The sequence below is a fragment of the Populus trichocarpa genome, chromosome 13, assembly GCF_000002775.5.
Source record: "Populus trichocarpa isolate Nisqually-1 chromosome 13, P.trichocarpa_v4.1, whole genome shotgun sequence".
Lineage (NCBI taxonomy): Eukaryota > Viridiplantae > Streptophyta > Magnoliopsida > Malpighiales > Salicaceae > Populus > Populus trichocarpa.
In genome coordinates this window covers 7,027,427-7,055,150 of record NC_037297.2, presented here as the reverse complement: position 1 = coordinate 7,055,150, position 27,724 = coordinate 7,027,427, and the positions used below count along the sequence as shown (strand labels likewise).

General features: G+C 33.3%; 2 protein-coding genes across 2 annotated transcripts; one reads left to right on the top strand and one right to left on the bottom strand.

The window, feature by feature from the left end:
• Positions 1-8,176: 8,176 nt before the first annotated feature.
• Positions 8,177-24,837, bottom strand: LOC18104189 (THO complex subunit 7A). The gene is made up of 3 exons (XM_052446511.1): positions 24,751-24,837; positions 8,734-9,318; positions 8,177-8,426 (listed from the first exon to the last, which is right to left on the bottom strand). Exons 1-3 carry the CDS (start codon positions 24,835-24,837, stop codon positions 8,289-8,291), a joined length of 810 nt encoding a protein of 269 aa, XP_052302471.1. The 3' UTR covers positions 8,177-8,288.
• A 522-nt stretch (positions 24,838-25,359) lies between these two features.
• Positions 25,360-27,079, top strand: LOC112323873 (bark storage protein A). Its single transcript, XM_024583777.2, has 5 exons — positions 25,360-25,703; positions 25,811-25,969; positions 26,228-26,413; positions 26,498-26,674; positions 26,773-27,079. Exons 1-5 carry the CDS (start codon positions 25,416-25,418, stop codon positions 26,941-26,943), a joined length of 981 nt encoding a protein of 326 aa, XP_024439545.1. The 5' UTR covers positions 25,360-25,415; the 3' UTR covers positions 26,944-27,079.
• The last annotated feature ends 645 nt before the right edge of the window (positions 27,080-27,724 follow it).

Below are 27,724 nucleotides of genomic sequence, written 5' to 3'. Positions count from 1 at the left end.
CAGTTCATCGATGCCTTATGCATAGAATCATTTCGGCAAAAGCTCAAATTGGGTTTTAAAATCTTAAGTTTTAGGGATATTTTGGATTATAAATTTGGGTTTTCGTGATTCGATATGAAAAGCTCATTTATATTGAATTTTGATGCAAAATGTTTATGTTTTTTATTTGCTAGTAGTGTTTTTAAGAAGATGATGAACAGTATACAAGAGAAAGGTGTGGCCTTGTGATACATCTTGTTGATGTTTTTGCAGCGTTTAATATAATCCTTAGAGAGAAGTTGTAAATCGACAATATTTCACTTATAAGTTTACATTTATTGACAGAATTAACACATGCCGACTATTATTAACTTATATAAATAGTTGAATGTATACTGAAGTTTTTAGGAACATAGAAGCAAAGTATTGCTGACGCGTGGAATTTTTAAAGTGGAATTTTTAATTGGCACTAGTCTCATAGATCTCTCAATTAGCTCTACTACCCGTTAATACAGACAAAAACAACATAAAAAATAGAGTAAGCACAATAACATAAAATTATACTGAAAAAAAATTAATATAAAAACTCTAATTTTATTATTGAATGTTTTATGTTCAGACCGTCTAACATTGTTGCAAGTTTACTACTCTCTAAATAAACTTAAAACTTAACTAAACTAACAAGGAAACCCAAGAAAAAAAAAAAACACATCCTAAATAAAATTAAGAGAAAATGGTTTTAAATTAAATAAAAAAAATTACAAAAATATTGCAAAATTAAAAAAATAATTGTTTGGAATTATTTGAAAGCCTTCTTAACATCTGATTGCTATGAAATACCAACCATATAGAAATCAGGGCCTCTACAATCTCCTAGCTAAATTTTAGTTTGATATAACAGTTAGATCAAACATTAAACCTAATAACATAAAACTATGTTTTAGAAAACCATCTCTTGTATTAGTCGATCTAAGTTGTAAAGAACTCATTATTGAGTTTAAATTGCTTTTGCTCCAATCTCATGGCTGTCCAATTAAAAAATTTCAACCTTTTACATGTTTATTCTTTTTGTTAAAAACATTATATCTCCTGGCAACATGCTCATTTTCCTTGACAAAAAACTATATTTAGAGTTACATTAAAAACCATCTACAACAACTATTGTAGTAGCCTTCTCAAACTCTAACTCAAAATTCAGCATAATGTTATTATTCTTGACAACAACTAGGATGTTTTCTTTTGGCAACACACCTTGGTTGGCAACACCAAATCCATCTTTAAGTTCTTTAAGCATCAACTTTTGATACTTAATTGTTGTTAATAAACAATAAGTTGGTCCATAAATTTTTTTTGTAGCTGGAATTTTCTAATACTTCAAAACAATCTTTTGAAGTATCAAAGAATTGTTTATTTTCAGGAGAGAATCCTTGTAAATCCTAATTTATAGAAATTTTTGGATTTATGCAATCCTCAACTTATGATATCTTGAGCTTCTTTCTAATCAAATCTTGGTGGCTGATTCAAATCCACACAAGAACTAGAATAATCAAAATTTTTAATTTCAATATTATATTTAACCTAATCAAAAAGCTATCTTCTTTGTTTATGCTTCCAAATCAGATTCTCAAAACTAAACATAAATATGTGATTACTCTTCTCACTATTCTCTAATATTATCTTCATTATAAGCACTAAACTCTAATATTATCTTCATCATAAGCACTAATCAACTAGATAATTCTTTAACTTGGATCTGCATGTTTATTACCTCTAGTCTACGAATTAATTCTATCACCACCTCCTAAACTTCTCTCCTGAGAGGAACCTCCCATCCCCTCTTACCTTAAAATATTATGCTTTATGGCCTCTTCCAGCTGGTTATTTAGTAGTTCACAATAAACAAAATAATTTGGGATTTCAATACATAACAAGCAATACCTTAAAATTGTTAGACTCTGGTACCACTGACACAAGTAAAAACAACACAATAAAAGTAAAAGAGAAAAGGCAACATGAAATTCTATCAAATATGATCCAATCACAAATCATAATTCAAGATTTTATTACTGATCTTCAAATTTCCCTTTCGCTCATATATGTTTGAAAAAGAATAAATTTTGATACCCTCAATTATAAAAATTCTCAAAGTACAGAGACCTATAATGTTATCATCTCATTTACCAATTATTACCTATTGTATAGGTATGCGTGGAGTCTTACTTTAATAAAATTGTTTGTAAATCATTTTCCATGACTAAATAGATATAGACTACAACTCGACTGCAAAACTTTTGAAAGTGCACATACTCAAATAGAATAAATCATAAGAAGAAGAGGCTAAGCTAAAAAATTTCAATAGTACATTCACTAAACATGAGTTCTCTCATGGAACACCCCTTCTCCTCCACAAACTCGAAATCATGTTTTCTTCTTTCTTTTTTGATTAGTTGTTCAATAAACATGCAAGGCTAAACTCTTTTTCTTGGTTGCAAGGACACATAAACCTTCAGATTTCAAGAACTGTGAGATCTATTTTACCTTTTCTTTTCAGTTTATATGATGAATATGTTTGTTCTCCTATGCTTATTTTTCCTATGATTGTTTATTTTAATTGCTAGAGCGGACTCTAAGTTATTATTATAGACAATCTATTGCTAAGTTTGATATCAAAACCAGAGTTGTGGTATATGAACTTATGAAGCAACTGAGTTTAATAATTGTGGCGGATCTACGTTATTAATCATAGGGAGAACATTCCATCAAATCAAACATAGACTGCGGACAATTATATTTTCTTGATTAATCAACTTATCTAATTCTTAAGGTTGCCATTGAATTAAATTACTAGTGCAGGCAATGTGGTTGTTTGATGGTTAGGCTTAGTTATACGATGGATCTGTTAACTAACCAATGTTAGGAAGAGATAAATATTTAGAATATAAATTGATGTTTCATTTTCATGATCAATTCTGATTTCCGTAGGTGGATGTTTACTTGCGACCAAGGTTTGTTCACTTGATAATTTTCTGATTTTATTTAATTTCGCTTGATAGTTTTTTGTTTTCTTTTACTTTAGCCTAGATAACATTCAACCCCCCCTCCTAAATTGTATATCATCTAGCATAAAAATTTGACTTGAACCTTCCTCGTGGGATCGACCCCTTGCTTGCTCTATATTATCTTATGTGTTTTAAGCTAGGGTAATTAATTTGTGCGACCGTGATATCGCAATATAGTTCTTAAGCCTCCATGCAACCTTCAAATCTATTCAATGCTAGTTCTTTCATGTGCACTAACAGATAGACGTAAACAAAAAGAGAGTAAGAAAAAAAGAATAATTTGATGGGTTTAAGGTGCAGAGAATCAACACCGTACTCAAAGAGCGTCCTTGGCATCACAATTCATAGGGATCTCACACCAGATCTCCTCTTTGAAAAACTCATATATTAATTTTTCCAGTTTTCAACACCCTTCAGCCGAAATCTACCTCTCTAAAAACTCTATGCCAAATCTCCACAATCAATTTCACACTCGAAAGAGAGAGATTAGAGGAGTTTTGTCTTTTTTATATAATTTGATGTCTGACCTAGCTAGCGAGGAACCAAGGTGTTTTTTGGCCTTGAATCCATGGCCACCACTAATTTTGAATTAATGTTTATGTGGGAGAGAGGGCAAGACGTTGAGATTAGAAAAACATCTGGATTAGTGTTCGATGTTAAAGGTCTGTTAGGGTGCGTCAGAGGGCAGAACAAGGGTGCTGTTTGGGCCAGTTGGTACAGTGGTAGGCTGAAAGAATTGGGGAGGATGCAAGGGTGGAAGGTGTGTAGGTTGTGTGGAGGGTACTGGGGTATGTGTTATTTATTCAGAATTCGCAAAAGGAAAGACATTTTCATGAAAACAAACATGATGGGAGACATAAATACGATGAGAAGCTAAATCAAGACAACGATAACCAAGATGAGATGAGCTATATCCTAAGAACACACATGGTAAAGAACATAAATCCAATTTGTGAGCATGGTATGGACGCAAGAAAGGAAAACAAAGACACCCAAAAGTATGCAGAAAATTATAATCAGGAGTACGACGAAACACACTCAAACAAAGATTTATTTTGAAGAATAAGAGTAGGCATGCGATTAATAAGATAAACCAATGATTCAAAAGCATAGTTCTAAAATCACAATGATGCACTACAATGGGCTAAAAGAGTGAGGCCAGTTTCAACAATATATCGATGACGACGCTCAACGGTGCCATTTTGTTCATGAGTGTGAGGACAGATTAACCGATGATGAATACCAATGGTCTGAAAGAATTTATTTAACTTACAATATCCACTGCCCCAATCAATTTGAACAAATTTAATTTTAAGTGAAAATTGACGTTTAACAAGTGTTTTGAAAACATTGAAAGGTGGAAAACACATCAGATTTGGCAACTAGCGAATAATACCATATATGTTTGGTATGCACATCGACAAAGATAACAAAGTAACGGAAGCCATCAAAAGAAAATATAAAGGCAAGACCCCAAACATCACTAAATATTAAATCAAGTGGGGCAGTAGTTTTGTGACCCGTAGGTCGCAACGACAGATGCAACGACTTGCCTAAAGGACAAGCTTGACACTGAGCAAGAGAGGGTCTAGAGGTACATACGATTTTATTGCTGGAAACTAACAGATCAAAAATGCGAGGGGTTGGATGACCCAAACGACAATGCCACAAGTCGGCAGTCGCGGAGATGCAAGGAGACCAAAAAGCTTGAGGAACTGACGTGGCAGAAGACTCAGAGAGGACATAAAGACCATCATTGCTCTGAACGGAAAGGAGAACTTCCTTGGTGATGAGATCCTTGACATAAAACATAGAAATGTGAAATTCAAAATAAACATGATTATTACGGCAGAATTTCTAAATAGATAACAATGGTTTGGTAATATGAGGCACATGAAAAACATTAGATAATGTAAAGATGTGTTTTGGGGAATGTAACATAGTATGTCCAATATGTGATATGTCAAGGCCCTTACCTTCACCAACATGCAAATGATCATTACCAAGATAGGTTGTAGAATCGGTCAGAGTTGCAAGATCAAGTGTGACGTGTTGATTCCTGCTGGTGTCGGGGAACCAAGTCGCAGCAGAAACATTCCTAACAGCAAGGTGAGCAGAAGGCTGTTGGGAACTGCTGCGAAACTGGGGACAATTGGAGTTGTATGACCGAAGGTGGAGCATAATTGGCAGCGGACATGCTGCTGTCTAGACCACTGGGCAGCCCCTGCATTGCGCCTGTTCTGCTGCCAATTGATTGGTCTCTAGTCGGCAGCAGGTGACCTCTGGGCTGGTGGTTATGGCGGGTGTTATGGGGACGCCAGTTGCCACGGGAACAACCCCTATTATGGTTGAAATTTGGGCTATGATGAGACATAGCAAAGTGAGCAGAGGGTTGTGGTGTTGGCAGCAGTGATGGCTGCTGCGGCAGAGAAGAAGACAGTAGAGAGGGAGCGGCATCCATGGAATGAAAGGAGTTCTTGTGCAGAAATTAATGGGTAAGAAGGTGGTTGTGAAGATCAGCATATAATAGCGGTTATACCTTGGTTATGAGACTCATTACCAAGTCTTTGAACTCACCATGAAGCCCACAAAACACATAGAGATTGAAGTCTTCAAGAGACATGGGGCGACCAGCAGCAGCCAATTCATCAAATAACGATTTGGCTTGTTGCATGTATATACTAACCGATGAGTCTCCATGCCGAAGATCTTGAAAGGAGCCATGGAGTTGCATGGTGCGAGAATTAGACGGAGATGCACGCGCTTTCTCAAGAGTGCGCCAAACACAATGCGAGGTAGAACAATCTACCTTGAGATCCAACACATCCACGGTGAGAGAGGAGAGTAATGCACTCAAAACTATCAGAAACATGAGACGAAGGACATGGCATTAAGCTGTCAATGAAGTGAAAAACACCTTGATTAAAGAGATAGGGCTTCATCTGTATTCATCAATAGAGATAATTTGTGTTCATAAGTTTCAACAAAACAACTTGGTGGGTGTTTGAGAGAGCAACGATAGCTGGAGTTTTTGTGCCCATAATGTGCAGAGGAACGACAGAAACTTGCGAGAAGAAGTCATTGACTTGTTCTGCAAGGGAAGACTGCTGTTTTGGAGGAAGAACACCACCGGCAGCAGCTTATAGAGGGTTGGATGGCGGGGCTGCACCACCGGTGGTGAGGGAGAAGTCGGCTACAGCTGCTGTAGAGTCCATTTAAGAGAGGGGGAGAGAAGGTCAGCTGCAAAGAGGAGAGGAAGAGAAGAGTTCTGACGGCAGAAAGCTCTAATACCAAGTTGAGAATAATTAGGAGATTTAACCTAGTGATTAGCCAACCCTTTCTATATATATGTGTAGGGCAATATACAATAGTAATGGTGGAGGTTACCACACAAGAGTATGACTACAATATTTCCTATATACAATATTTCCTATATATGTATATTCTATAATAACAACAACTATGATGTTTTCTTTTGGCAACACCAAATCCACCTTCAAGTTCTTTAAGCATCAACTTTTGATACTTCATTATTATCAATGAACGGTCCATAAATTTTTTTGGACCTGGAATTTTCTAATACTTCAAAACAATCTTTTGAAGTATCAAAGAATTGTTCACTTTCATTGAGAGAATCCTTGTAAATCCTAATTTATAGAATTTTAGGATTTCTGTAATCCTCAAGCTCAATGACAGCTTCTCTCTAATCAAACCTTGGTGGCTGATTCCAATCCACACAAGAACTAGAATAATCAAATTTTTTAATTTCAATATTATATTTATCCTAATCAAGAAACTATCTCCTTTGCTTATGAAAAAAGGTTCTCAAAACTAAACATGAATATGTGATTACTCTTCTCACTATCCTTTAATGTTATCTTCATTATAAGCACTAATCAACTAGATAATTCTTCAACTTGGATCGGCATGTTTATTACCTTCAGTCGACGAATTAATTTTATAATTTGTCTCTACATGTCCTCTATCACCAACTCCTGAACTTTTCTCTTCCGAGGGAAACCTCCTTATCCCCTCTTACCTGAAAATATTATGCTTTATGACCTCTTCCAGCTATAGTTATTTAGTAGCACACAATAAACAAAATTATTTTGGGATTACAACACTTAACAAGCAATAACTTGGGATTGTTAGGCTCTGATATCAACTGACGCAAGTAAAAACAACACAATAAAAATAGAAGAAAAGACAACATGAAATTCTATCGAATATGGTCACGTCACAAATCCTAATTCAATATTTTATTACTGAATATTTCACCACATAAATATTATAATAAAAAGATCTTTATTGCTACTTTTTTAGGTTGCTTATATACTAATAAAAGTCCTAAACAAAGTTGAAAAATAATAAGAGTTTTAAACCAAATAGAAAAAATATATATAAATTAAATACAAAAATATAGCAAATTCTAGTAACTTTTGTTCTTATTTGAAAACCTCCTCGAACTTCAATTTCTATGAAAATTTAACCCTAAATAAAACATGTTCTTCCAAATCTTCTAGCAAAATCAAAGTATGATCCAACAGTTAGATGGAACCGTATACATCTTAATATAAAACCACATATTAGAAAAAAAAATCTTATAAATTAGTTACCATGCTAAAATGTTAGGAGAATTATTAGGGTAATTTTTCCATGTAAATTTATGACATGAACCAAATATATGAAAATATATAAAAGGTAAATAATCTTAATTGTTAAAATTAAAAACAACAAAAAAGGTAGAGAAATTTCTCTCCAAAACTATTATTTTTCCATATCATTAGTGTCACATCATCAGTAACTTGCCCACATTATCACTTAATATTTTGTCATAATTGTCAACTCATCACTTAAACAACAACTCAACAAAATTTTCATAGTATACATGCCACCTCTTCAAATTTCCCTTCCTCTTCAAATTTCCCTTGCGATGATATCTGTTTGAAAAGGAATAAATTTTGATACCCTCAATTATAAAAATTCTCAAAGCACACACACCTGTAATGTTATCATCTCATTTACCGATTATTACCTATTCTATAAGTTTGCGTGGAGTCGTCTTTTAATAAGATTGTTGTAAATCATTTTCCATGACTAATTAAATAGATTTAGACTACAGAACTCGACTGCAAAACTTTTGAAAGTGCACATGCTCAAATAGAATAAATCATAAGAAGAAGAGGCTCAGCTAAAAAATTTCAATAGTACATTCACTAAACACGAGTTCTCTCATGGAACATGTCACTCCTAATCAACAGCCATGGCTTCCGAGACCCCACCAGCATCCTCCATTCCGTTCTTCTGCTCTTCTGTTGCCACTCTCATCTCCTCAATCAAATTCTTCTCATCTTCCTCTATAGTGTTCTGTAACTCATCCACCTGTTGAAATGTTAAACAAAAGATGAGTAAAATAAATGAGTACACTGGACATGTGCATTCAATCTAATGCGGCAAGTGATCAAGCAAGCAGCAACAGAATTTAGAAGCACTCTATTACTTCATTGCCTGATTGACCAAAATATGCGAAGAAACATTTATCAATTTGATAACACAGATGCACGAACAACGCATTGAAAAGACATGGATTGGCACCTGAAACTGCGCTTAAAACCCAAGGTTAAACTACCAATACAAGTTTTCTATCTCCATACGAAACAGGTTGAAAGTAACAAAGTAAAAGTGACCTTGGAGGCAACAAGAGAACGAATTGTTTCTTTCGAAGTTCCAGTAACCTAGAACTGGCTGTATTTTCTGCCTCCAAAGCAGCAATTTCTTTCTCCAAATCCGTTATCACCTTCTGCATAAGTGACCTTGGAGGCTGCGTGGCGATCAATTTCCTTATCGCCTCACATTCCTCCTTATGCTGCCTTTCAATTTTGCTCTCCTCAAGCTGCTTCTTTAAATCTTCAATATCAGCCTGTGCCTGCAAAATCTGCCTATTTATGTCATCCTTCAACTCATTAAAATTCTCCTTCTCTCTTACATTAGAATCAATAACAGCTTTGCTCTTGAGTAATGGAATCTCGAAAGTAGACAATTCCTGTAAAAAAGCTTTAGAAAGTTTGACACAGTCATTGTAATTATCCTCATCCTTCTCGATCTCGGAAACATACGAAGCAAACTTCTTCTGAAGTTTCTTCAGCGGGGGTTCACCCCTTGTAGTGGTGGTGCGGGTGAGTAGCCTATGTTTTATAATTACATCATCTTCGAGCGGTCCGAATGCGTAGTTCGCCGCTACTGTTTCCCCTCTTCCAGAAATCTTTCTTCCTTTCAACGTCTAATAAAATCCATGATAGTTCATTACTGTTATTTCATTCTAAGAGTTTTTATTTTAATTGATAGCTAATTAGAATGATGCGATAAAGTATACAGAATGAATAATCGATTGAATTAAACTAAAAAGGAATTTGAAATTAGTTTCGAAACATCAATAATCGATTGAATGCATATACCTTTGTGATAATAATAAACTTGTAATTAAAATGATCAACATGGTCTAAATCAATAATTATTTTGAGCACCTTCCTTTTTTTTTTTTGCACTCAACTTCTAAGTAATCAATAAGGAGGGCATCAATGATATCATCACTACCATTTATGTTATTATTTATGATATCATCATCAATATTATGATCATCATCATCAAAATAAACATCATACAATGATGGGCAATGTCAGTCCACATTTACCTCATCACAAATAGGATTATTGAAATCTTCATAATACTCGTTCTGATAAAAAAAAAATTAAAAGAGTTGTCTCCTTTACTCATGCTTTTGAAATGAGTTTTTAAAACTAGTTATGGATTCGTGATCACTCTTCTCATGATCCTCCGATATTTTTTTTTCATCTCTGCTAATCGATAAGATAATTATTTAACTTTCCTCTGCATGATTATTATCTCCGGTTGAAATGTTAATTTTGTAATTAGTCTCTTCATATTTTCTATCACCAGCTCTTGAATATTTCTCTCTACATGAGGAATCTCCTCATCCTCTTTAATTTATTTGAACATGTCTTGCTCCGCAACCTCTTCTAGCCACAATTATTTAGTAGCACATAATAAATAAAATAACATGGGATTGCAACACATATAAAGCAAAAACCTGGGATCGTTGGGCTCTGATACCAACTGATATAGATAAAAGTAACACAAGAAAGATAGCAAACATAGGAGCATAAAATTATGCTAAAAATGGATCACTCAAAATCCTTAATTCAAAATTTTATTCATGAACATTTTCTTTTCAAGTAGTCTCCTCAAATACAAGTAATTAAATAACTTTATTTATACTAGAAAAAAAGGCCTAAACAAACCTAGAAAAATAATAAAAGAATCATAAACAAAAAAAAAAAATCTTAAATCAACAATGAAAATATAGAAAATATTGAGTATTATCGGAAGCTCTTTCCAATCTTTGATTGCTGCGACATTTTAACCTTATAGGAAACAAAACCTCTAGAATTTCCTAGCAAAATTTTAGCTCGATCCAACAGTCATATCAAAATTTATTCTCATTAACATAAGATTGTATATTTAAGAAAAATCTCCTGCTTCAACACCACAATAGAGCTCCCCTTATCAAACCCGTTTATACTAGGATCGACTAGTTTTTTGGTCAAAATCAATATTTGCATTTTTCACTATTGTCTTTTTTCTTTGAATTTTGCTATTGATTAATAAATCAGAAGCAATTCACTATCAATTTTGCAACAAAAAGACATAATCAATGAGAAAATAATTTGATAACCAAAATGAAAAAAATCACTAAGTGATTTATGAGTGTATGTACAATGAATTCTGCATAGTATAACCTCTATCTATTTTAGCTTTTTCTAAAAATTAAGGTCAAAACAAGAGTCTAAAATAGTCCAGTATAAGAAATTAGGAATTAACTCTTAAATGAAACACTACTTCCTTTCTCTTATTAACCATTAGAAAAACCTTTGGAAAAATAACATGTTTAATACGAGAGTGTTTGAAAATGTGGCAGCGGTTGCTTTTCAAAGTGCTTTTCATTCCAAAACACATTAAAATCATATTTTTTTTATTTTTTAAAAATTATTTTTGACATTAGCATATCAAAATAATTTGAAAACATTAAAAATATATTAATTTAAAATAAAAAAAAAATTTAAATGTTTTCAAAAGGATTTCCAAAACCTTGTAGAGAATAGCAAGTTTAACAATTTTATTTAGAAATCACTATTTTCAATTGCGACTTTGTAAAAATCGTTATTCTCAACCACAAAATAATGTTATTTTATTCAAAAATAAAATTTCTAATGGTATTATTTTACTGATTTTTTTGAAACAGTGCGAACTTTAAAAAAAAATTATTTAGGGCGCTGTCCTTGATAATTGATAAGCTGGGCAGCGCAGGCCTATTCTGTCGTCTTCATCAACTATTTATAAAACGTGTGTTTAGTGTAGGAGAAATAACGAGTCACATTATCCCATGAACAAACAGGTGTTAGACTCTCGTTCATTACTTTAACTGTTTTTTTTTTTAAAAAAAAGTCTTTGGAAGGCATGGAAAAGATTCCTTAGTTCAGACAATATATATCACGCATTTAATGGAAAACGAATAAAGGGTTCATATGGGTGCCACGTGGATTGTGGATAAGATAGTGTTATACACAGTACAAAAATCTATGACCTACATCTTCAAATTCTTAATTTATAAATTACAAAAAAAAAAAAAAACACATGAAGAATTCATAATTGCATGGTATTATTCACCACAATAATATAATTGAATTTTTTTTTAATAATATTAGGTAAAATGTTCTTTTCAAAAAATCCATTATATAATATCAGTATTGCTGTTTTTTGGGATGATGTTTGAAATATCTTATGTTTTCTTTTCAATGATGATTTGCAAGTTAATGGTAGCGTTTCTAGATGTGTTTTTTTTTCTTCACTCTCTTTTTTTTATTTTTCCTTTGTTAAAATATAAATGTATCATTTAATTTATTTTTTTTTGTTTTCAATGCGGTCTTTATTTTTTTTTATTATTTTTATTATTATTGATTCTTTCTTCAATTTCACCCCTTGTCATTCAGTTTTATTTAATTTTTATATCAAATTTGATCCTTATTTTTTTAATTTTTATTTATTTTGTTTTGGAGAATTTATTTATTGTATTTTTTTATATTTTATCTCTTAACATTTAGATGATTAAGAATTTTGATTAGTTATTTTTTAGGGTTTGCTTTGTATGAGGTTAGTTCTGATCTCATAACCAAGATCACAGGTTTAAAAGGTTAACACGAGTTGACTTGTTTTTATAAGTTTATTTTTAAAATTGATTTTTTTTTCAATTTCATTATTTAACATTAGATTTCTTAGAACTTGATGTTCGTGCTTTTATTTTTTAATTTGATCAATTTCAAACCCTGCATTCACGACTATTTTTTCAGTTTGGTCCTTAATTTTGGATTTCTTCACCCAATCTCAAAGGCAGCACTTTCCCTCTCTCGGTATCACCAATAAGATTATCTCAATCTTATGTCTATAGTCCCAGGGATAACGGGTTAATCCAAGCTGACTCAATTTTTTTTATTTCTTTTTTTAATTAATATTTTTTTCAATTCTACCCTTTAATATTAGGTTATTTAATGATTGAATTTTATAATTTTATTTAGTTTATTTTTCACGAGGTTATCTTTTATATCATGATCAGATTATAAAATTGATATACTAACTTAGGGTTTCACTCACGTGAATATTTCTTTTGCATTATTTAACCTGTAAATCTTAATAAAATATTTACAGAACATGTTTGGTTTAAGGACAAGTTATTGGTTGGTCACTATGTTTGGTGATTTGTTTTCAAAAATAAATCAACAAAAAATGTTTTTTATTAGATGAACTTTTTTTCTCTCTAAAATTTGAAAAAATAAATCCATTTTATATATTAAAAAAAATGTTCTGTTTTTTATTCTTTCTATTATAATTCTCACCCATATTTTTACTTTTTTTATTGTTTTAAAAGCTTATATAATAACTAATTAATTATTATAATATATTATATTTCATTTCTATTATGAATTTATTTATATATGGGGAATATGGGATTGAACAAGAAGCTTTAATGTAAATAAATCACCAAAGCGTTCAATGAAAATATTATTTGTCCTCCACCATTTTGAATTTGTTTAAAGATTCAAGGAAAATATACCTCTAGATCACCAAAGCGAACCTAAGAATTAAGATTGACAATTTAAAGAAAAAGGTGGTGATATATTATCTCGTGAACACTTATATTTATAGTAGAATTATAATAAATAGATCCTTTAATTAATTACAAATAGTTTTTATTTTAATTATAATTTTCAAAATCAAGAGAGTGACTCTTCGTAACCTAGAAAAATTCGACAACATTAATTGTTCTATTAGTTTTAGAAGCTAGCTAGAAACCTTATGTTCCCTATTTCTATTACATTTCCCTATTTCGCATGTAAACATTAATTTGTTTAAGTTCACGTTTTAAAAGTACTTTGTTAAGTTTAAACCTTTATGTTATGCTAACATTCAAGGCTTGAACTAAATTAAAGGTAGTATAAAACATTAAATCATAATTTAATATGTTAAAACCAAAATTAATGTTACAAAAATAAATGTATTATGTTTCTCAAGATATTCACTAATAGTTGGAGCACTATTATCTTCTTGGTTTCATGAACATTTACAAAAGTTTATCAACTTGTTTTCATGTGTCCAAGCAAAACAACTCGGTTCCTGACATTTAGTGTCCATATCTAGCTTAGCTTTCTTGCTTCCCTAGTTAGATCCATTTTTGCTCTTAATAATCGAATTAAAATTTTGGCTTATTTTATTTCATTCCTCGAGCAACTAATCCTTTTGTTAGGAATGAGTTGATTAGGCAAATAATTATTTATATTTATTTTTTTGGAACAATAGTTTAGGCTTGAGCCTATACTCCAATGGAGTTATGTAAGAAAACTTATATAATAAAAGTGTCGGATAGGGGAAAAGGGTGAAGAAATTAGTGGATAGCAGAGCTAAGGCATTCATTTGTAAGTTTTTTTTTAAAAAAATAAATAAATTCTTGTAATTTTATAATTCTTTTAATTATAATTGACTTTTGTTTTGTAGGAAACATATAATACTATAATGTTTGAAAAACATGTAGGAGACATTTCCACACATCCTACTCACAATCCTCAATTGTGGGTTGGAAGTTAGAGAGCAATTAATAGACCAGATAAGAATCGAGTTTATAAGATGCATATGGCATCAACTAGAGAAATAACATCATGTTGTACTGCTTCAACTCTAGACACATAATAGTCTAACCCAAGTTAGTCGATGTTAGAATTTCAAGCAAGGGTCTTATGACAGGCTGAGGAACGAGTAGCAAAATTAGAAGAACAAAATAGAAGGAATTGAGAGAAAATGATGGACACTACCAGAAAATCGATAAATACAAACAGAAATACCGAGATAATATTTTTGTTGGTAAATTGCCGACGAATTTTACCGATGGAAATATTCTCTCGATATTTACCGAGGGAATTACGGCGGGAAAAAAATAATTACAACAAAGCAAAAAAACAATGACGTGCCATTTTTACCAACGGAATTACCGACAGAATTTATTCCGTCGGTAAAATCCATCGGTAAATTCGTTGGTAAACTATGAACATTGTTCATCATGACAATTACAAAGAGAATCACCAACGGAAAATTCCGTCGGTATTTTCCAGAGAGCTCTGGAACTGTTCACTTCCCAATTGCACTGTTAATTACTGTTCTTTATAGACAAAATCACCGACGGATTGAAAAGTCGTCGGTGTTATTTGGCGCTTTTCTGAAAAATTTTGATTAAATTAAAATTTTAAAGTAAATATGATAGACGAAATCACCGCCGGATTTAAAAGTTGTCAGTGATATTTGGCGGTTTCTGAAAATTTTTTATTAAATTGAAAATTTAAATTAATTATTACTTATGGAATCACCGACGGAATGATTAAAAATATTAATATTTAATTATCCGTCGGTAAAACGCCCAATAAAAAGCCTAGAATCCCTAAACTTTTTCATATGATTTTCTTCTTCTTTTTTCCAAGCGTTTTGAGTATTATAGAGTGTTGATTTATATTAATTTAATTATTTTATAGTTTTGTAAAATGGATTTTTTTAAAAAATATTTTTAAATAATTACCGACGGAATTACATACGGTATTTTTCCGAGGGAAATACCAACGGAATGAAGCGAATAATTTTTTTTTGCACGCCTTTTCTGTCAGTAAATCCATCGGTAATAATATTTTTTTATTACGAATGATCAAAAAATTACCGACGAAAGATTCACCGACAGAGCATTTTTGTCGGTGATTTCGTTGGTAAATTAATTACCAACGAAATGATAGTACAAATACCAATGGAAAATTCTGTCAGTAAATCTAAAGATTGTGGTAGCGGGAATACATGGCTTTATATTATCCCACTCCTCATTCCAATCCTTTTAATCAGGATTTCCCCCCTTAAACTCCACCTTCATCTGTGTAGCAATGTATGTACTGTTGTCAAATTATTTTTTAATGAATATTGAAATAAAAAAAAATTGATGCTCAATAAAATTGGTAGTGTTTGGTTTTATTGTGATTTTTTTTGTTTTTCAAATTAACAACTACATAACTAAAAATATATATATATATATATATATTAAACTTCAAACATAATCACTAACAAATGTTTTTGTCCATCAATGATTCCATCAGAAATATAGGTACTATTTCATCATAAAGTTTTTCAATGGAATTAGCGATGGACATTATGTCACCAATATCGTCGCCTATTTCATTGGAAAAAACTAAATATTGCTGATGGAATAGGCGATAAAACATTTCATCAATAATTTATTTAGTGACACAATGACTGATGAAAGTTGGTTGGTGCATTTTATTTTTTGGCACCAATGTTTCGTTGGCATTACAAATTACCAACATAAATGCCAATGGATAGCAAATCCCCGACAAAAAAAATTTCAACAACGTGTTTCCATCGGTAAGTCCATCAACAATGTAAATGGCTGAAAAAATAAAGTTTACTCACCAAAAGAATATTTCATCGATGTTTTTCAATTGTCTGGCGGTGAAGTTTTGTTATTTAGGATTTGGCTTGCTTATAAGGTGAGCATCCTTTCAGCAAATTATAAGGGAAATATAAGAATACATGCTTCCCTTATAATTGATTTCAACTTGCTTTTCTAAGATAATATATCTGCTTTGAAAGCAAGTTCTTTACAAAACACTTCTGATGCAGTCAAGCTAACATGTAATTTTGAGTAGTTAGGTGCAGGTTTACCACAACTAGATGAGAATTTGCCCTAAATAGATCATGCGAGTGGCATAGTAGATGCATTTATGGATCGATGAGATAGGTTTAGGTCTAAAAAGAGGTCTGATCACACCAGACTAGGATAACAGCTCAAAAGGGTTAGACTTTTTATTCGGCCGTTGGATTATGGTCAAAATTTTATAGGAGTTTTCAGAGGTTGTTTTTCATATAATAATACTATATTGCTATACGGACCATCGGATCTTCAGATATCAAAAATCTCGTCGAGATCACCTCTGGTTTTGATAGTTTTTGTGATTTTTCCTTGTTATTTTCAGATTTTAGGTTATGTTTGGATTTTATGTTTTTTTCCTTTGTAATTTCATATTTTTATTTTTGATTCCTACTTATGGTAGGGTTTCTGACTTATTTAAAACTTTATAAACCTTCTAAGATGATAAATTTCATTATTATTATTTAGAGAGGATAAGCTTATGAATTTGTAACTCATATCTACATGTCCTTTTCGCGAATAAAAATATGTTTTTTTTGTAATTATTATATTTAGCTTCAACATGCATCAACTTCTATTGCTAAAAAATGTTACAACATGACGAAGAAGATGTTTAACTTATTTCATGATTGTTAGTATCTTGCATGATCATGGAAAGAGCAGTGCACCCATAATTGCTCCATACCATGCATAATGAACACTACACCATTAAACAGTTTTACCGACGGATTCATTCCGTCGGTGTGAGGCACGCTGACCGTCGGTAAATATTTTACCGACGGAATCCGTCCGTCGGTAATTTCTCATTCTGTCGCTATTTTTGTCGATAATAAAAAAAACCAAACACCGACGGTATTATAGACGGCGAAGCGCGCCAAAAAAAAATTTCCCTCGAGAACTTTACTGATGGAATAATTCCGTCTATCTTTTCAATGGTAATCACCGACAGAATATCCGTCGGTGATTATGGCATGGGTGGTAAATATCTCAAAACTCTCTGTCAAATACTGACAGAATATATCCGTCGGCAATAGTAATGGTAATCACCGACGGAATGTATCCGGCGGTAATTGTGGCATGGGTGGTAATTGTTTTGCAACTCTCGGTAAAATATCGACGGCCTGGTTTCGTCTGGAAATCCGTCGGTATATATTTAAAATATTTTTAAAAAAATTATTTATTAATAGTAAAAAAACTAAATAACCAAATAAAATTGTATTCAACATAAAAAATAAAGAAATAATGTTCAATAATATTCATCCAAATATTCATTATAAATTTAATGTGTTTCAAAAACAAAATTAAACTAGAATAACGGAGAAGCTGGAGGAGGAGGCTGGTTGTTCCTGGGACCGTGTGGCTAAGAAGGGGTTGCACATATATCATCATTCATCCTTGATCTCATCTCCATGACCATTTGACGGAGCTGATCATAATCTGTCGAGAGTCGTTTATATTGTTGTTTCAAGGCCACGAACTCCTCAGACTGGGTGCTCAATACTGATGGAGAGCTCCCAACGGTTGAGACATTACGGGCCGACCGCAAGTTTTTGGCCGTATTGTTGGAGAGTCCGTAGACCCGATTTTTATCGGGTCCACCAAATGATCCAACCTCCATCCACAAATCCAGATCAAAATCCGGATAGGTCGAAGGATCGTCCCCATATCTTTCCCTCAACCGGCTATTATAGGTCTCCTGATTTTTTTTTTTAAATCATCATATTCAATTCAAGAAAATAATAAGTTACGAAATAAAATGATTGAACAAACATACCACGAAATGCTGAGCACGGTTTTCCACGAACTGCTGCACCCCCTTTTGGCGGTCTTGACTCCGCACGTGCATGAGACAAACAAATCCATTGGACTCGGCTCACGTCCAAGAGACATAGCATGTAAGGAAAAAAAAGGTTGCAAGTTAAATATATTTATATGCAACAACAAATTAATTAACGATATATTTCATTTAAATTAATCTTACCATCCAGTGCGCTGAACAGGACGGAGCCGCTGGTGTGTGTGGTCACCGAACCATGAATTTGCCGGTTCCGGTTGTCGGCACCGGAATGTTAGCGTCGTGTGAACCGCTCAGACGTCACGTGCTCAATATATGTCGTTCATACATCCCTCGAGATGAATAACGATTTGAATTCCTGCCAAACCGCCACCTCATTCCATCCTTCAAGACCGTTATCCCTCGCATATCTTTTTGCTTTTTTTTTTGTATCGTACCAAAAATCATGCAACCTACTTCCATAGTAACAAATTAGAATTTAGAACATAAAATTATAAAACAAAAATAAATATTATTTTCGATGTTACCTAGTTGCCGCGTGATTCTCCCATACCCTCCTCAGAACATTGTTGTTTGCGTTGTCCCACTCAAATTTATGTTGTGTATATAAATAATTCATTTAAAATAAAAATAGTACAAGATATAAAATTATAAAAATAATTTATTAAAAATAACCTGGAAATTAAAAGTTAACACCTACCTGAAATCGTCGAAACCATGCATCGATATTAGGTCTCCACTCAGGATGTCTGGAAACCTGACTCCATTGAAACAATGGAATCTCCATCGACGATTTAAACGCCGATGTTATTGTTCGGGCAGCCTCAATTTTTGTGAACCTGAAATTAAATAAAATTAATAAAATATTAATTAGTTATTCATAAATTATGTTATAAGTATATAAAAAAACTAAAACCTAAACAAACTGACATTGAAAGGTCATCCTTCCATTGTGCCTGGTACTTGCTGGTGAATTGACCCCGCTGTGAAGATACACCGCCTCTGCGCTGTGAAACTGCGCTAGAAAAGGCAGCATCACAAGTTGGCGCAACTTCCTCGCCGTAATCAGCACCTAAGGATACATCCTCCTCGCTGCTAGAAGAACTAGCTGCAACCATCTGCTGACAACGTGCTGTAGATTTCATTCTACGCATCTACACAAATTTATATGAATAATTACATAATTAACTTTGATTATTTAAAAAAATTCAGCAGCATCTTCCCTATACTGGAGACTACCCACAGTTTTCAAACCTGCAAATCTTTACAAAAACCACAACCCAATTGACTCCATTGGATTATCTTATATACAACCTAACATCTATAGAAATTAAACATCTATATATTTTCAACTAACATCTATAGAAATGCATAAATGACAATTAAAATTGATGGAAATAATAAAAAAACATAACAATCAATAATAGAATAAAATTATCAAATAATTATTACAATACAAATAATTAAATAATTAAATTTTCATTCAACACATCTACACAAATTTATATGAATAATGAAATAATTAAATTCAATTATTTAAAAATATTCGTCAGCACCTCCCCTATATTAGAGACTACCCACAGTTTTCATACCTATAAATATTGATAATTACACAAATATTGCAAAATCAACTCAATACAACCTAACATTTATAGAAATTCAACATCTATATATTTTCAACTAACATCAATACAAATTCATAAATAACAATTAAAATTAATCAAAATAATAAAAAAACATAACAAACAATAATATCATAAAATTAAGATAAACAAATTAAATTTAATTCTATATTTCAATTAACATTTTAAAGGTAAATTCAACAATAACAATTCAAATTTAACAAAAATTTCAAGGTATTATGGCAATACAAACAATAAAATAAATTTAACAAATTAAAAGAAAAAACTAAAGAACACTACATAAATTCAAAATAAATTTAGGAATGAAAAATGTTACCTTAATAGTATGTTGATTTCAAGATTTTATCCACAAACAATACACAAAACAAAGAACACTACACAAATAAACATAATTAAAATAAAAAAAAGTAAAAAAATACAAAGATAAAGAAAGAAGAATACATACCTTTTAATATGTTGAAAACTACCAACAAAACAATAAAAACTCTTGCAAAAACTTAATACAAACAGAGAGGAGAAGAGAAGAGAAGATGAAATGAGGAGCGGAGCAAAAATGAATCATGAAGGGGGGGAGGGTTTTATACAATAATTTTTCCGGCGGAATTACCAACGAAAAATAGAATAATATTTTTTTGGGCTGGATTAAATTCTGTCGGTAATTTCCATCGGTATTTAATTTTAATTGATGTTCGCACCAAAAGTTCGAAAATCCCTCCATATTTTTCGACGTCCGTCAGCAAATCCATCGGTAATTGTGCGTCAGAGCACGCGTGCATTGGATTTTCCTGGGTTTGGTTTTTAAAACAGATAACCAATCAACTCTTGATCGATCATTTCTAAAGGAATGGGTCTATGTGTAATAAACTTATTGGCGCTGCTTTGCGAAAACAAAGACATCGTTTACGTTGCGGTGTCTAGCTTTTGAGTTGATTTCAACGAGACCATAGTGAGGATCTACTCTGATTCCTCTGTCAGTTATGTCATACCAATAGCATTTGAATAAAAACACTATTTTCTGCTCGCTATGACCTCTTCCAATCTACCGTAGTAGTCAACTTCAAACTCACTAGAAGTCGATCCCTTAATACAAACACCGCTGTCGTCTTTCTTCCATGCCCGTATTCTTCAGTATGAAAGACATATCCATTGACAAAATACATGTTATAGCACTTAACTTTTCTTTCAGGGCCCAGGCTTAGTAAAGACAGTGAAATAGCAGCACTACCTCCCATTTGATAAACCTTGTATATCAAATACAACAATAATCAATGAACGGATATTCTGTAATATTGACGTACAGTTAATTACATTGCAAGAGATAATGAGTTTGTGATAGGACTTACATGTGTTCTAAACCACGTGGCAAATTGTTCATCTTGTAATTGAAAGATCTAGGATTCGGTCAGCTGTGAGTTATTGGACACTAAGTATCGTCGATGTTGCCTGCAAGGTTGTTCCAAATTATATGAGTTTATGGTATCACAATGTATAAATAGTACACTCTTGACAAGGTTTAAGTCGAACATCTACTTGCTTAATAAAAGGTCTCAGTTCATCGTAGTTAAATAGGACATAATTGTGTGCTTGTCTGAACTCTATTTCAGAAAAATATCTTCCCCTTACGGCATTTTTAGGTGTGGGTTGTCCAGGATTGGAGAATATTGACAAGTTCCCACTTGAAGACACTTCACCACCATCATCATGCCGTGGAACACGATTGATCATCGTTCTCAAATGAGGTTCGAAATAGTATGAGATAAATGTTGAGATCTCCTCAACAATATAGCCTCACATATTGACGCCTCAACATGCACCTTGTTCTTAACTCTTTTTTTAAGATTGAACAAGTACCTGCATATATAGAATTAATAAAAAATTATCAATTAAAAAAAATTAAGAAACGTTTAATTATGAATTACATAGCAACTGTAATATCTAACCTCTCGAATGGATACATCCATCTGTACTGGACTGGTCCTCCAACTTTTACCTTAAACGGTAAATGTACGAGTAGATGCTCCATTGAGTCAAAACATAATGGAGGGAATATCATCTCAAGTTTGCATATTGTCTCGAAGATATTCATTTCAAGCCTTTCAATGTGATCAACATTCAACTTGCTGGAGCATATATCTCTGAAGAAATGACTGATCTCCGTGAGTGCATCCCATATCCCTTTTGGCAACAAATCACGAAAAGCTAATGGGATGAGTGTTTGCATAAACACATGGCAGTCATAACTCTTCATTCCAAATAATCTACATTCCTCCGTATTAACCAACTTGATATGTTCGAGGCATGTCCATCGGGGAAACGCAGACTCTTAAGCCATTTGTAGACTAGTAGTTGTGCGTTTTTCTCTAACACGAAGTTTGCTCTTGGTTTTGCGACCCGTGACCCATCACAAACCAACTCCATATTTTTACAGTTACAGAACAACGCTACATCCAATCTAGCCTTGATGTTGTCCTTTGTCTTCCCCTTCACATCCATGACGGTGTTGAAAATGTTCTCAAACATGTTCTTTTCAATGTGCATGACATCAAGGTTATGGTGGAGAAGATTGGTATTCCAATAAGAAAGCACCCAAAAGATACTTCGCTTCACCTAATTATGGGTCAAACCAAAACTAGGAAACTTCTGCTTACCTGATTGGAGACCAAACACAATGTCACCGTACTCTGACACAACATCATGCAATTCTTCACCAGAAAGACGAGGGGGTGCAACATCCTTTTCAACTCTGCGAACAAAGAAATCATTTTTTTCTTTCTGTACCTGTGATTCGGTGGCATGAAATGACGGTGACAGTAAAAAAAAAAGCTTTACCCCCGTTTGTTAGCGTGAATGCTTTGTTGTTCTCCATATAGTATGGACATGCTAGTTTTCCATGCATGCTCCAACCAGAAATCATTCCATAAGCTGGGAAATCATTGATAGTCTATAACAAAGCCGCTCTCATAATAAAATTATGTTTCCTCAAGATATCATAAGTCAAAGCTCTAGAGGACCACAGCTGCGTCAACTCATCAATCAACGATCGAAGACAAACATCTATATTCCGCCCCAGATTGCTCGTACCTGGTATGACCATAGATAAAAACATGAACTTCGACCTCAAACACATCCCCGGTGGCAAGTTATAAACCATCAGTATGACCGACCAACAAGAATAAGGAGCAGCAAATGACTCGAATAGGTTGAATCCGTTTGTACACAACCCAAGACGCACGTTCATTGATTCAGCTGAAAAGTGGGGATGCACACTGTTAAAGTGTTTCCATGCTTTGCCGTTAAAATGATGCACCATCACTCCATCAACCGTATGATGTGATTGGTGTCATGTCATGTGCTCAGCGGTCCTTGGTGACATGAATAACCTTTGCAGTTTAGGTGTGATTGGGAAGTATCTAAGCTTTTTATATGCTACGAGAGTCTTTCCGCTGCCAGTTCTGGGTTTGTAACGGGAATGCCCACATGTCATGCACTCGGTCAACTCAGTATTTTCAAGGTAGTATAACATGCAGAAGTTAGGGCACATGTCAATTTTCTGGTATCCTAAACCGAGGGGTTTCATCATGGACTTGGCAACATATAAGTTCTCTTTCAGCCTGTTCCCCTCAAGTTAAATGCTTCTCGCCCATTCGATAATCTTGTCATAACCGGCCTCACTCAACGCGTGATCTAACTTGATGGTGAACACATGTGTTATGACCGATAATTTTTTGTGGTTCGTGTAGCCATCCCATAATGGTTTGTTAGAATCTTTCAATAGATCAAAAAACCTTGCTGCATCTGCATTAGGTTCTTTTTCTACGATTGGGCATTCTCTGACATTACCTTCACTCATTCTCATTGCATCAATAACCATATTCCTGTAAGGATTACTGTTGTCATTTCCAACTTCATGCATGTTGCCAGCACTAGAAGTTGACCCAACCACCCTTTCTACCATGCTCTCATTAGGAACAAATAGTTCTCCGTGTGCATACCAACACAGGTAATCCTCCATGAACCCTTTGGTTAGAAGATGCATCGTTACAACATCTTGATGCAGAAAATTTTTATTTTTACACTTCCTGCATGGACACCTAATACCGCCATCAGTAAAATTCCTCAGGATAAATGTTGTGAAATTAATAAAACCCTGAGCCCCGTTACAATAATTCATCCTCCGCAATCCTTGGGGTGAGTCCCGATACATCCATGAACGATCATCCATGACTTCTATCGAACCTCTATAAAATTATGACGACAACATGTATTAATTAACTACGTTACGTAAATAAACATAACAAAAATATTGGTTTACCCCGACATTATCCAACAAACTAAAAACTTGTGTTAAATATTCATTATCAATTATCAACTATCAACTATCAACGTCCATACAAATTTATACATATATAAATTTACGGAAATCACAACTTCGCAATAGAATTGATAACAATTAAAACGGACCCGTTAAACAAACTATTATTTATTTCATCACAACACATCTAATTCGGTGTAATTCAAACAAAGTTTCAACAATTTACAAACAAATATAATTTAACAAAATCTAAAACAAACTATAACAACTACAAAATTATACATTCTTAATACAAGTTTCTTTGACAAATAACAATCAAACAAGTACATACGTTAACAAAATACATATACTAAAAAAGCAATAAAATTCACAATTAAATGTTAAAACTAGAAAGGATATATTTACTTAAAAAAAATGATAAAATCCACAAGAACGGATGTTGTGACCACGTACAAAAGTATAAGAAACTTGAGTGCTTGTGTTGAGAAGAGGGGGAGAGATGGGATGGGTGGTTGGCTGTAGTTTGGGAGGGGAGAGGTGGGATGGGGAAGAAGAAGGGGAAGAAAAAGGAGAAATAGAGGAAGAGAGTGTCGGCAGAGGGTATATATTGACTTTTACCGATGGAATCACCGAGGTACACCTTCTGTCGGTATACCCGTCGGTGATTCCACCGGTGAATGTGTCACGTCACTGTACGGAGATCCAGGTTTGAATGCCTCAGTCATTCCGTCGGTATAAGCGTCTACAAAAAAATCCACGTCATCACACCGTTGCAACATTCCAAAAAACTATATAATCTGTCGGTGATACGGTCGGTATATACCGACGAACTTATTCCGTCGGTATAGACCAACCGTATCGCCAACGGATATTTTCTGTCGGTATATACCGACAGATGTTGAGATGGAATTATTTCCATCGGTAAAAATTACCGATGAAAAAATTATGCTGGTAATTCCGTTGGTTTTCGCCGAATTTGTGGTAGTGGAAGGGCTTTCAAGTAATTACATTAAAAAGTTGTCTTCACTTGAATTCTAGCTTAACGTCTCACTTTCAAGTTTTGCCACTTTTTTTTTTTTTTTTTTTTTTTTTTTTTTTTTTTTTTGAGGTGATAGGATCCTTAAGAAATGAATGGATATGAAAGATTTAATATTTCATGTCAACAATATATTAAAAAAAAAAAGAAAAAGAAATTGGCCGTTTCGCTAGATGATCTCTATATAAAGTCACATGAGCAACACCAGAATACCACAAAACACTTGCATTGCTCTAAACAACGTCTCTCTCGCCTCGGATTTCTAGAATGTCGAGCGTTAACGTGGTAGTGATGGTGGTTGGGCTGCTGGTTTTGGCTCAGCAGTCCTTCCAAATGAGTTTGAGAAACCCTGTTGCTGAGACAAACAATTGCAAAATTGATTTCACTCGTTTAGGTCTTGTCTTAACTTCTGATACCAACGAAAAGGCCCTTCAAGACTCTGGTCTCTTCACACCTGATGCTGAAACGCCTTATGTTGACATTGCGGGGAGAAGGTTCCACATTGGGACACTTAATGCTCGTTTTATTGTATATGTTAAGATCGGGGGAAATTCTGTAAGATTCCTCGATTCTTTATAATTATCTTTGTTTCTTCATTGCACTATTTAAATATTCAATATATTACACTGTTGCTGTCCATTGCTAACTGCAACCAAACTTAGGTAAATGCTGCCATTGCTGTGCAAATCCTCTTGAATAGATTCCGTATTCATGGAATTATTCACTTTGGTAGTGCTGGGAGCCTTGATAAAGAAAGTATAGTGCCAGGTGATGTTTCCGTGCCGCTTGCTGTTGCTTTCACAGGAGCTTGGAATTGGAAGGTAATTTTATATATATATATATATATATATAGACACACACACACACACACACTCTGTGAACAATGGTGATCGAGGACATAATATTTGGTTCTGGAATTTACCATGGAGCATTTTCCATGAAAAAAAAATATATAACTACCCTATATATTTGGATGACTTGAAAGAAATTTAATTTAATTTTCTGGGTTTAAGTTGTATGTTAATTATAAGACACACACATCTTATACGTAACCAGCTTTAATTTTTACAATGGCGCAGAAATTCGGGTCAGATGAAGGGACGCTGAACTTTGGCGAGTTTAATTATCCAGTGAACGGAGAGAACTTGTTGGCTAGCGTAGACTATGATACAATAAAATTGTTCTCTAAAGGACAATCACCGCAGGATGTTTTCTGGTTTCCCAGCACCACATCCTGGTATAGTGCTGCCACTCAAGTGCTTCAGGTTTGTCAATCTAATTTTGATCCTTCTTCTTTATCAATAGACACACTGTATTACATACGCTTGAATAATTTCTGTGATATGCAGGATTTGGAGTTGAGACAATGCTACGATGGAGTTTGCCTACCTTCCAAGCCTAAGATTGTGTTTGGAACTAACGGCTCTAGTTCTGATTCTTACATTAAAAATAAAGCATATGGAGATTTCCTTCACAAAGTTTTTAACGTCTCAACTGCCGATCAAGAAAGCGCTGCTGTAGCTTGGGTTAGTAAGAAGGAATAATTTCATTGAACTCAGAAAAGTTTTCTCTAGTTCATGTGCTCGGCTAACTAGCTAAAATTTATTGGTCCTTTGATTTGCAGACATCTTTATCAAATGAAAAGCCATTCATCGTGATCCGAGGTGCTTCCAATGTAGCAGGTGAAGCAAATCCAGGATTTTCGCCTGCTGGCTACTTGGCCTCCTACAATGCTTTCCTTGCCGCAGCCAAGTTCATTGAGTCAATTCCTACGCCACGTCTGGCTTGTGAGTGATGGGATTTTGTATCTGCTTCTGAGTCGTTTGAGTGCTATGAAAGAGATCGATGACCGATTGCACTCAAATGAGCTGAACTGTGTTTGGCCTACTAAATTAAATAAACTCGAATAAAAATGCTATGAATTTTCTCCATTATATAACGTATTCACCTGTTCCTAATTTTAATTCCGGTACTCGATTATGGATGATTTTAACATTGTCAAGAGTCGGGAAAATGAGGTTTCTTTAACAACTTTTGCTATGAAAAAGTTGGTTTTTAAGTCAAAATTTATTATGATCATCAATGCATGTTTTAATTAAAAAATAAAAAATAAATATGAATCAATTATTTTTACACACCTATATAAATAAATTTAGAAATAATAAATTTAAAAAAATTATATAAAAAATAGATTTTTTATTCTCATTCAATATTAACTAGCATATTATTTTAAAACTTATATATTTTAAGTTAATACATAATTATTCTTAAAGAAATTGCTAATATTATCATAAAAATCTCTAATTCTCTTAAAAATAACTTAATTGGATTCATAAATATTATTTTAATAAATCAACTTAAAAAGAATTTTATTCACAAAATAAAAAAAGGGAAAAACAAATTGTTAAGGGATCTTGAACAAAAAGGCCACATAAATGTTTCCAAAACAATAAAAAATAAGGGATAAAAACAGTTGTCTTATAGCAATACACAGTGCAACTATTTCTATATCACAGTAAATGAAACAAAGGTATAACATTTTAATTTAGTTTCTTTACTAGTCAAGGAATCCAGGT

Excerpts from the sequence above, each read along its gene's own strand:
- LOC18104189 (XM_052446511.1), bottom strand. The coding sequence starts at position 24,837 with ATGACTGAGGCATTCAAACCTGGATCTCCGTACAGTGACGTGACACAT. Across the intron at positions 9,319-24,750 it reads CGGGTATACCGACAGAAGGT|ACGTTGAAAGGAAGAAAGAT; the intron begins GTACCTCGGTGA and ends GGATTTTATTAG. Across the intron at positions 8,427-8,733 it reads AACAATTCGTTCTCTTGTTG|CAACAGGTGGATGAGTTACA; the intron begins CCTCCAAGGTCA and ends TGTTTAACATTT.
- LOC112323873 (XM_024583777.2), top strand. The coding sequence starts at position 25,416 with ATGTCGAGCGTTAACGTGGTAGTGATGGTGGTTGGGCTGCTGGTTTTG. Across the intron at positions 25,970-26,227 it reads CAGGAGCTTGGAATTGGAAG|AAATTCGGGTCAGATGAAGG; the intron begins GTAATTTTATAT and ends ACAATGGCGCAG. Across the intron at positions 26,414-26,497 it reads CTGCCACTCAAGTGCTTCAG|GATTTGGAGTTGAGACAATG; the intron begins GTTTGTCAATCT and ends TGTGATATGCAG.